General features: G+C 43.6%; 1 protein-coding gene across 2 annotated transcripts in view; it reads right to left on the reverse strand.

The window, feature by feature from the left end:
• kat2a (K(lysine) acetyltransferase 2A) overlaps positions 1–12,038 on the reverse strand; it is a 41,927-nt gene that overhangs the window by 19,542 nt on the left and 10,347 nt on the right. For both annotated transcript variants that reach the window (XR_005458129.1, XM_038778469.1), the window contains exons 4-9: positions 10,709–10,798; positions 8,624–8,805; positions 7,219–7,410; positions 4,580–4,686; positions 2,128–2,238; positions 346–482 (exon numbers count right to left, since the gene is read on the reverse strand). Coding sequence is in view for 1 of the 2 variants with exons in the window: in XM_038778469.1 (XP_038634397.1) it covers positions 346–482; positions 2,128–2,238; positions 4,580–4,686; positions 7,219–7,410; positions 8,624–8,805; positions 10,709–10,798 (819 nt within the window). In the remaining variant the exon portion in view is untranslated. The remainder of the gene's footprint in view (positions 1–345; positions 483–2,127; positions 2,239–4,579; positions 4,687–7,218; positions 7,411–8,623; positions 8,806–10,708; positions 10,799–12,038) is intronic.

The following is a 12,038-nucleotide window of genomic DNA, read 5'->3' on the forward strand; positions in this document are numbered from 1 at the left end:
TGGTGGAATCTCCATTCACGGAAGAAGCGCAGCGCCCTCAGGTTGTCCTAGAGGCTGAAGCTATTGAGACTTTGGATGTCCATGGTGAAAATGACAGATAGGGCGACGAAACATGAAACTGTTAAAGTGGTGGAGGGCGTAGCTGGGAGGAGACTGGACACGGAACAAAAAAAATAGTCGAGATACAAAATGGCATCCCAATTGATCCCAGTCCAGACTTTATTCATGCAGCTAATATCAATGCACATTTTCTTTCAGGACAAGGTACATTGACTGATATTCCTTTCCTTGGATGAATGTGATGAGGCTAGTATATGCATTTCATAATCTCAAGCAGTGACTTACCTCTGGACCTAACATAGCTGCTGGATCTGTGATAGTCAACATTACTTCATTAACTAGCTCCATTGGAATGTCACCCATCACACGCATCCTCTTTGCATCTTCTAGGGTCATAGTTTCAGACATTTTCCTTTTCTCTCCTGTGATGGACAAACAATTAGCTTAAAATATTTGAATACTCAGTAAACAGGTAAATTCATACGATTCATAGCTCCAGACAAGTGACAGAATCAATCATTTGTCTTTAAAGTAACTCATCTCAGCCAAAGTTGATGATAGGAGTACTCTGACTGGAAGCATTTGTGCATAGTTATTGGATAGACTGGACCGAGATGCCACCACGTTACAGCAATCTCACATATTCACTGTTTGGGTTTGCAGAAATAGCTTGACCTGTATTCGCTGTGGCTTTTCTTCCTGACTGTTTTTCAGTAACTTCATGTCTGTTAGCCATTGGATCACAACAAGGCTGGCATTAGCTATAATGACCCTGCTGCTAACTAACCTACTGACCCGAGTTGCCAAGATTCTCAAGCAAAATGCAGCCATTGGCGCCAGTGAAATGACATCCCAGCAGGATTCACCATGTCCAGGATTCACTACTGTCCAGGAGCAGAAATTGGAGAAAACTGGTGGCAGAATTGAAGAAAGCAAGTATCTCCCAGTCAGAATATTCATTTATCATCCATCATCTTTTCGGAGCAGGGCACCTCCTCTGTTCTTGAGAGTCCACAGGCTGAGCTCCCCTCAGGTCACTTGGGAAGAGGAAACATAAAATAGCAAAGTTCTACCCAAGCAGAATGAAGGTAATTCATGGGTGAATCATCCTACTTTGTTCTAATTTATTAGAATGACACTAACAAAGACATTGCAATAAGTCAATTCTATCCTCCAAGCAGGAAGCGATGTACAACATAGGAAGAGTGAAAAGAAGCAAGCAGGAGAAAACTTGTCCCACCTTCCTTGAGTGACATATCACACAGCAAGGATTTTGAGATGTTATGGGGAAGGACAAGAAAAGGATCACTACGCATACAGCCAAAAATTGGATCAAATAGATCTGTAGCTGTGCTCGATGTTAAATCAGACAAAGTAGCCACAATGTAACCCATTTACAGGAATCACAAAGTTGATTTGTTGGGGATTAACAGTTCCCTCTTTCACTTCAGTATACAAAACTGGCCCATCGGGTCACCATATTAAAAGATGAATTCCCCAACCACTTTGCAGTTTCTATAAAAATAATTGCTTTGATATAGGTTGGCAATAATTTAAAACATTGATAAATAGAGGGTTGATGCCACCATGTGTTTAAGATGTAGAACTACATTTCAAGAAAAGCAGCAAACATGATGCGAACAGCAGCTGATCTTGGCAAGCACAGCTAGGTTAAGCCTTGAATATCTAAGTAATGCTACAACACATCATCCATTATCTGGCACTTCATATTTGCTTCTTTCCATTTGTTATAATAAATGGCACATCCTTGCTCGACAAGTACCAAGCACTACAAAGCCAGCTCAGATCCAAAATTAATTAAATTGACTGCTGTATCAGTTGTGGTCTGTTTTCAATGGAATGTCTTAGATACCTTAACTTGAAAGACAAAATTTTTTTTAAATACTTTTTAAAAATCCTCATCCTACAATATATGATCACAAGCAGAAAGAATTCTAGCGCCCATCACTTTACATGCAAAACATGCATTAGTTATGTAACTGCATTACAATTTTCTAACACGATTATCAGATTAAAAGACTCAGTTCACAGTAACAAAGTAATTACCTGGTTCTGGCTCAGAAACCCCCATGTCAACATTAATGGATGCTGGACTTGAGCTACAATTGATGTTTCTGCTTGATGTAGGGATACTAGGCACTGGGGATGGACTAACAGCTGAAAAATAAAATGTCAGTGGTAAAAAATCATTTTTGTAAAACACAAAGTTGCTGTGAACAAATACATCACGTCATAAAATAAATATATGCTGTAGAAGATGATCTGATGTCCAAGCTACATTTAGTGATGCACATTCAACCAGAAAGACAGTCCTTGAGCACTATTGGATATCTGCAGTGCAGTTCTAGCTTCAAATTAGTATGGGCAAAGTGCATTAATCCTTCAAGGACCGGTGCAGCTTAAAACAAAAATCTATCGTACTTTATGAATGTTAGGAATTAACAGGCATGCTGCTATGCCTCATATGTCTCCCACATGCTACTTTATAATATGTATAACATTACCAATCCAAAAGAACCCATTTTATTAGATGCTAAGCATGCAATATTGAAAGCTGTGAACACCCATCAGTGCTCTTTGTACGATCAGATTTCTGTCTGCATATTTCAAAACACTGCCTGGATTATCAATAAAATGAAAAACCCAAATCAAGTTCCTGGACTTGCAACAAAATTATAGAATGTAAGAAATGGGTAGTAAGTGGCATTTCTTTTGATTTGTGCCTTTTGTTTTTCATTTTCAAACAAATTTGTGCTAAAGTACTATATGTACTTTTTGGTAATTAGATCTCACTCATTCTACACCTGTACTTATTTTATCCCAGGTGTGATACAGACTTTCTGAATGAGAAACTGTGGTTGTTACCACCTTTTTCTGTTGGGCACGATGAATGCCCTTAGATCCCCAAAATAACGAGCACACATTGTGGGGTGAATCGCACCAGATACCACACAATATATACCACACCATACATAGATATTGCATCAGATACGCCACACAAGTGCCTGGCAATGACCATCTCCAACAAGACAGAATCCAACCATCGCCCCTTGACATTCAAGGACATTACCATTGCTGAACCCCCATTATCAACGTCCTGGAGGTTGTCATTGACCAGAACCGGAACTGGACCAGCCATGCAAAAACTGTGGCTACAAGAGCAAGTCAGAGACTTGGAAGCTTGCAGTAAGTGACTCACCTCTCAAATCCCCAAAACATGCTCACTCGTGACAAGGTACAAGCGAGGACCACGATCCACTTGCTTGAGTGAGCACAGCTCCAACAACACCAAAGAGGTTTGACATCACCCAGCACAATGCAGCCCGTTTGATTGCCACCCTATCTGCCACCTTAAACATTCACACCACCTGACACTGGCACACAGTGACAGCAGTACTATATACAACCCACAAAAGTTCTTTTGGCAACACCTTCTAAACTCACAAGAAGAACAAGGGCAGCAGATGCATGGGAATATATCCACATACAAGTTCCCTTCCAATGCACATTATCCCCATGTTTGCGTGGGTTTCGCCCCCACAACCTAAATATGTGCAGGGTAGGTGGATTGGCCATGCTAAATTGCCCCTTAATTGGAACAAATGATTTGGGTACACTAAATTTTTTTTTTAAAGTTCGCTTCCAAGGAGCACATCATCCTAACTTGGAATATATTGCTGTTCCTTTATTGCCGTGGAATTAAAATCCTGGAATTCCTTTCTGAGCAGCACTGTGGGCGTACCTGCACCAGTTGAACAGCAATGGTTCATGAAGGCAAATCACCACCCCGCCTCAAGGGAAATTAGGGATGATAAACTATACTAGTCTTGCAAGCAGTGTTCACAACGTATGGAAGAATTTTTAAAAATAGTATTGGGTAACGAAGACCTTTCATATCAGATTTAGATTCAGCACCAAGACTTGCAAGGTTACAAGATGCACTTTTATAGTTCATGATATTCTGAATCAAGATGTTGCAGTATTGCCCTTGGAGGAGCACCCTCTCTCACCAGCAAGGGGTTTTGCATCTCAAACACCAGCTATCTCGTGGCATCACTAAACGTGACTGCCAGTCAGTGCTGAACTATGGCTAGTGTTTGCCTAACCCACAAATTGGTTATACATATTTCACTAGACCACAGGGCAAGCAGACAAATTTTCACTGTTGGGGCTCTCCACTAAGTCCTGTGATGCCCATGAGAGGGCATATCTGCGGCAATGAACAAACTCAGAAACAGCTTCTTTCCCCCTGTTACCCGACTCCTAAACGGCCCACTTATGGACTGACCTCATTAACACTACACCCTTATATGCTTCACCCGATGCCGGCGATTATGTAGTTACATTGTCTACCTTGTGCTGCCCTATTATGTATTTTCTTTTATTTTGTTTTCTTTTCATGTACTTAATGATCTGTTGAGCTGCTCGCAGAAAAATACTTTTCACTGTACCTCGGTACAGGTGACAATAAACAAAATCCAATCCAAGACGCAGGTACCTGGCTGTTGTCCCAGTTGCACTCCTTCCGCAGCAGACAAAGTGAAATCAGAATCCCAGATTGGAGAACTTTGGCCATAAATCTCTTCCTCCAGCATTGATAAAAATCTGCAAGAAGATAAACAAAACTCAGATGTCAGGGCAAATAGTGAAAAATAAAATTTGGAAGGATCATTACTCATCAAAAAAACATACAATTGCTGTTGAAATGTCTGAAAATGTAGCTTAATACAAGAACCCCAACTGGAAGTTGTGAATGCCAGTTACATTAAGTTCCTAACGTGCATGAAAATAACTGACTCACTTTGAACATTTGCATTTCAGGATAAAGCCATTAAAAATACAAATGCACTAGGAACTGCGCCGCTTGTTTGCCCCAAGGGAGGGAAATACTCGGGACAGCCCGGTGGCGGTACTCACACTGAAGATATGGAGGCAATTTCGGCAGCATTTTTAGTTGGAGAGGGGGTCAAAGCTGATGGCGGTTCGAGAGAATCATGTGTTCGAGCTGGCGAGACCAGATGCTAGGTTTTGGGGATGGGAGGAGCGATGGTGATGGAAATGAAGGACCCATTTTTGGAAGGGTGGTTTGGAGTTGACGAAAGAGCAGTTTGGGACTCCTTGGAGGGGGGGGCTTTAGGTATGCGCAGGTCAGGACTTTGCAAGGAAGGTTTCCGAATGTTTCCGGTGGCACCGCCCTCCTCACTTGGAGGGGGTGTTGTCAGTGATGAGGTGCCGTCATCTCAGCAATTTCTGGGAAGATTTTGGTTGAGGATATGATATCACTGGAGGGGGTTAAGGCCAAGTGGGAGGAGGAGCTGGGGGTGGCATTAGAGGAGAGTTTGTCATGTGAGGTGCTGTGGAGGGTGAATGCCTCAACCTCGTGTGCGAGGCTGGGGTTAATACAGTTAAAGGTGGTGCACAGGGCCACCTGACGAGGTTGAGGATGAGCTAGTTGTCTGAGGCAGTGGAGGACACTTACAAACGGTGTGGGAAAGGTCCGGTCAACCATGTACATATGTCCAGGTCCTGCCCGATGTTGGAGAAATTTTGCAGGTTGTTTTTCAGCATCATGTTGGCAATCTCCAATCTTGCACTTTGATTTGGAGTCCAGTCCCCTGGGGGCCACATTTGGAGTGTCGGACTTGCCGGCTGCTGCAGACGGGAGCAGGGGCAAACATTTTACCTTCGCCTCACTGATTGTCGCAGGCGGGTCCTGTTGGGGTTGAGGTCAGCCTCTTTGCCCAGTGCCTCAGTATGGCTTCGGGCCCTGATGAGCATTTCTCTGTTGGGAGAAGGTTGTTTATCTTGAGTGGCCGGGGGGGGGGGGGGGGGGGGGGGGGGGGGGGGGGGGGGGGGCGTGTGTCATTGAGGGGTTTCACAAGAGATAGGGGGCGGTATTCTCCACTGGCTCCAAAAATCGCAGAGGCCGTCGTGAACTCGCCCGAGATTCACGACGGCCTCGGGGCCCGCTCCCCGCACCTAATTCACCCCCACCCGGACGCGACCTCAGCCGCCGGAAATGACGCCTGAACCCACACATGCGCGGATGAGATCAGTGCGCAGACGATGCGAAACCCGCGCATGCGCGGTGCCGTCTTTCTCCGTCTTTTTCGGAGGGGAAAGAGTGCGTCCGTTTTGGACACAGGCCTGACGATCGGTGGGCACCGATCGCGGGCCTGTCCCCTCCGGAGCACAGTCATGGTGCTCCCGTCCAAATCGGGCCCCTAGATGCCCCAAACAGGCATCCGGCGCCCGTTTCACGAATGCAGCGACCAGGTGTGGTTGCTGCCATGGTGAAACGGGCGTGAAGGGCCGGCCGCTCGGCCCATTGGGCTCGGAGAATCGCCGCGAAAAACGGCAAGCGGCAATTTTTCCGAGGGAGGGGGGGATGTAAAAAATGTTGGGAGGCCCTCCCACGATTCTTCCACGCCACGTGGGGAGCGGAGAATTCCGCCCAGGGTCTGTTTATTCTGCACTTTGCTTACTGTCAGCTGCTGGGGAGGGGTGTCTGCTATTCTGTGAGTTATTAGGGTGTTGGTTAGTAGAGTGGGCGTCTGGTGTTCTTGTTTTGTTTTATGTATAAAAAGTTAAAAATCAAAAAAAAATTTTCTTTTTTTTTTTAAATGATAAATACCTTAAGATAAAGATTTCTAAGCTGGGTGGATGGTTAAGTGATGAATTTTTAAACTTTGTATTCTAAGTTGCTCTTTGAATTGAGCCCAACCTTGCCGGGTAGATCAGGTTGCACGGATTCCCCACTGGAGCGGATTTCTCTTACAACTAGTTCAAGGGAGATTCACACTGGAACAAAATAGCATTTATTCAGCAATATGAAGTTCCCCTTAGTTCTGCCATACAGCCATCTTGCTACGCTGTGCCAAAGAAAATGTTGAGAGGTGAGCGATAGGAGTGCATGGTTTAGGTATTAGTTGCATTACTGATAGTTAGTAGAATGTAGCATTTGAGGACACTTTCCACACAGCTTGGAGATTTGGGATGGGGAACAGGGGGATGGGAACAGTTTCTGAAGCTTCGCCAAAGGAAAAATGTTTTACTATGGCTAATGCCTCTATAACTGTGCTTCTTCCACTGCCCCAATGAAAATATTGCGCCAAATTGGAAGCATTAACCTCTTACTTTGGGAAGTGGGTGAGGATGAGTGTTCGTTTTTCTGGCATCAGCTTGTCTTTCTCCACCCTGAACTTCTCAAGTAACTGTCGTCTAGTGACTGTGAAGATAGACCGAAGCAGCGTCCTCCCAAAGACCTGCGTGGTTTCATATCGAGGAAGACTGTCACAGCTTTGAGGGACATGACAGTAACAAAGCCACCTGGAAGACAACAAAACTTGCACTTTACAAAATTCATCTTTTGATTCTTGAAACCAATGTACAAATGATGCATGATTTACTTTCAGAAATTAACATTACAATTCTTTTTTTTTTAAGCTTAGTGACAAATATAGGAAAATGTTGACCTATTGGACAATTTTCCTGTCGTGGGCACTTAAACTGCCAACTTAATAAGGAATTATGTTATTGCACACAAAAATAGTGAAGTGAAAGATGAAAAAAGCCACACTGTGCAGAAGGGGATGTTCTTCTAAGTTTGATGCCGAGGTATATTATTGGAGCAGAATCGAAATAGCTTTTTGTTTTGCATCAAACTGCTAATCATGAAACGGTAATGCTTGCAACGGACCGTGCGCCATTTTCTTGTATAAACAATCCACCTTAATCAGCTTAAAATTCACCCAAGAAATGAAAATGTTGAAAACTCAAACCATCCCTATGCAAAAAAGTTAAGACCTCCCTTTCACAGTAAAAGATTTCACACAGATCAGAGGTAGCACTGTTGACAGCGAATTTTGTATTTATAAACAAGAATGGAAACTACCTTCAGTCAGCCCTTGTGAAATTTTAGTTTTAAATAAGACAATGTTCAACAGAAAAAAGAAAATAGCAGCTCAATTAGTATGTGGAAACAAGAACAAGCTTCATATGACACACAATCCGCTGTTTCCTTCCTCTTAATCCTCACGCAGACCTCATATGTTGTTCATGTTGAACCTGCTTACAAAACTAATACAGACTCAGACTCCATAAAGAAAACTTTGAATCAAAAATAACTGAAATACTATGCCTATGCCCCAGGTGACAAAAATTTGCGCACTATCTATTCCCCCTTGGGATTTAAACTATCCTGTTCCAACAGTCCAACGTAAAATAAGTTGTGGCCATCTCGAGCAATATCTGGCAGCATAAGGGACCAAAGCACAAGAATGTCCACTATTTGGCAAAGAAATGCTGCAGAAATTGGAAGCGTCACAATGTTGCAATAGAAAGCTCTGGATGTTGGACTGCAACATGTTGCTGGGCAAAGTAAGGATAGTTTTATTTCATATGTGGCCTGTGAGAACTTGCTGCTGTCACCAACAGTTTCCTTCTCTCATATCAACATTCCTCAATGACTAAAAATGACGCAAAACCTAAAAAAAAGGTTACTGAAACATTTCACAAACATACTGGTGATGCTTCCCAATACCTGGTATAATTAACTTTGTATGCATCAACATCTTCATTCTGGGACCTCTGCCGGAACTGAGATGGAGTTTCCAGTTTCCAGTAATTCAAACAGAGCAGAAACATTTTGGAAAGTTCATACATAGTTTGCTTTTCTTTGGCAGGAATGTGGCTGAATTTGTACTGAACAAAATTTAAAATTCCCTGGTAGAAACAGAATATCAAAGATTCAAATTATCACACATTCACATCCAAGATTTATTGCTGTTAAACCTTCCCCAAAGATCTTTCACTTTTGTTCCTAAGACACTTTATCTTTAGCTATTCCACCCTTAGTTTTACATCCTTTAAAACAGAGATGAGGAGGAATTTCTTCAACCAGAGGGTGGTGAATCTGTGGAACTCTTTACCGCAGAAGGCTGTGGTGGCCAAATCACTGAGTGTCTTTAAGACAGAGATAGATAGGTTCTTGATTAATAAGGGGATAAGGGATTATGGGGAGAAGGCAGGAGAATAGGGATGAGAAAAATATCAGCCATGATTGAATGGTGGAGCAGACTCGATGGCCTAATTCTGCTCCTATGTCTTATGGTCTCATTGGGATTGATTTTAACGTTTGATGTACCAACCAGTTAAATGCGTTGGCTACAGCCATTTTGAGACCCAGGGTTCATTTAAATGAAACTATCAGCTGCTTGTCAAAAAGATCCTCCCAATTCAGGCTAGAGCAAAATTGGACGACCTTGAGGATGCCCATCCAATAGCAAGGCAAATCTGTGGGCAGCATTCAGAGTCATGGCATGAGAGTCCAATGCAGACTGCCTGGATTATTTGTGTGTAGTGCAAAGCGGCAAAAATCAAAACATGCCTTTCCACCAACATCACATTCCAGACAGTTGTGTTAAAATGTCAAATGGAGGTCTTGTTAATATAATTTTGAACACAATACTGCCTGAGACAGGCAGATACTAACTGGGTGGAAAAGCAATCACCCCCTTTAGAGGATGCGCCCCCTCACATTATTTACTGCTAATTTTCACAAATTAAAGGTGTCACAAAATTCTCTTTTATCCTCAAATCGAACAGGCAAGAAGCTCAGTTTGCATTCACATGTCTCTTCTTTTTCATTAACTCTTAAATCTTTAATGATGTCAGGTTGCAATTACAATCACCTTTCCAGTGAATTGAGCACAAAACCTTGGTAGATATTTCAGTGCATTACTTATTCTGCAATAGTCAGCCCCCTTGATAGGCATCCCTTCCAAACATTCACTCCCATCACAACCGATGCACAGAGGCAGCGGTGTGTACCATCCACAAGATGCTTTGCAGGAACTCACCAAGACTTCTTACACAGTACCTTCCAAACTCGCAATCTCTACCATCTAGAAGTTGATACCAGCAGATACATTGGACACCACCGTCCTGATTTGTAAATATATCGCTGTTTCTTCACTGCTGCTGGGTCAAAATCCTGGAACTCCCTCCCAAACAGCAGAGTGTACCAACGCCCATAGGCTGCAGCAGTTCAAGCGGTTCACCACCTTCTCATGGGCAATTATGGATGGGCAATAAATTCTGACCTAGCCAGTGACAACCATATCTCATGGGTGAATAACAAAAACGTTTAGATCCCCCATCCAGGGGCCCAGTCCTGCTTAGAAAAAGTCCAAGCTCACCATTCGTTTCAACTTAAAAACATGGAGAAATCCTTCTGCAAAACAATGAGTAATTTCTGCAAAATATACTAGCTTAGCTTGTTTGAATAGTGAGCATTTTAATACATTTCATAAGGGAAACAATGTAAAAACTCAGCAATGCTCCTCAACCTAAAGAATATATAAATCCGGAGACGAAGGTGGATTACTGTATCTTTCTGCTCACTGATATTTTAGTCCATAACATTTGAAACTGCCCACTTTTATATTTTAGCCACAAGTACTTATTGCATTGCTATTTTTGATAAAAGACTATTTTCACTCCCATTAAATGTACAAAGTTTAATCAATAATGTTTAAAATTTATGTTATGAGTGAACAGTCTTCTCCGGCATTCATAATCCAGTCAAACTACAGCCACACTCAAACTTCCTGTCATTAAACCTCACCTGCTCAATGCTTGGTTTTTCAAATGGAGGGCTTCCCAACTTTCCTTCTACCACAGGACGTGCCATTTGCAAGATACACTTCCGTAAAAGCTAACAAGAAGGAAATAAAGTCAGATAGTTGCCTTATTAGTGTGTGAAAATACAGTGCAAATGAAATGCAATTTAAGTACCTGCAGCTTCATATTGTACATTACATTGGAGTGTTTGGTTTGATTTGCTGTATGGTAAACATTGCACAACTTTATAAAAATGCTTGCTTTCTTCACTTAATCCAACTTGTTTCGAGGGCTTTAATGTTATACGCACATTGCTTACAAGTCTGTTCCATTTGATCACTAAAAGTCAACATACAAATTGTACATTTCTCAAAGTGCAGCAACATATAAAACCAAACACCAACTTGGGAAAGGTCACCCATCCGAAATGTTAACTCCACAGATGCTACCTGGCCTGTTGAGTAATACTAGGATTTTGTTTTTACTGATTAATATTTTGAACTGATCACCGATTCCTAATCTTTTATTGGACTCTTTCCTGTGATTCTGGAATTAATAGTTCTATATCTTACATATTAATACGAATTCATTCAGATATAATTAATAAATGGGCAGACATTATAATTCATCACCTGACTGATTAAATCCATTGTGCAAATATATCACCCGTTCCGAAGAAAATTGAATATCATTATTTATGCTAAAACTCATAACTAATCTATATCCCCAGTCCTCAAATCATGGGCGGCATTCTCCCCTACCCGGCGGGGCGGGGGGGCCTCGGCGTAGGGGAGTGGCGCCAACCACTCCGGCGTCGGGCCTCCCCAAAGGTGCGGAATTCTCCGCACCTTTGGGGGCTAGGCCCACGCCGGAGCGGTTGGCACCCGCCAAAACCGGCACCAGCGGCCTTTCAGACCCGCCACTGCCGCTGACGTCACCACCGGCGCATGCGTGCTGGGGATTCTCTTCTGCCTCCGCCATGGCGGAGGCCGTGGCGGCGGCAGAAGAGAAAGAGTGCCCCACGGCACTGGCCCGCCCGGGGATCGGTGGGCCCCGATCGCGGGCCTGGCCACCGTGGGGGCGCCCCCCCCCAGGACCCCGCTCCCGCCGCTGATCCCGCCGCCAACAGAGGTGGTTCAAACCTCGGCGGCAGGAGAGACCTCCCAGCGGCGGAACTTCGGCCCATCGTGGGCCAGAGAATCGCCGCAGGGGGCTCGACGTGGCACGATTCCCGCCCCCGCCAATTCCCGGGTGGCAGAGAATTTCTGCCACGGCGGCGCAGGATTTTCGGCGGCCCCGGGCGATTCTCCGACCCTGCTGGGGGTCGGAGAATT

The sequence above is a fragment of the Scyliorhinus canicula genome, chromosome 19, assembly GCF_902713615.1.
Source record: "Scyliorhinus canicula chromosome 19, sScyCan1.1, whole genome shotgun sequence".
NCBI classification, from domain to species: Eukaryota; Metazoa; Chordata; class Chondrichthyes; order Carcharhiniformes; family Scyliorhinidae; genus Scyliorhinus; species Scyliorhinus canicula.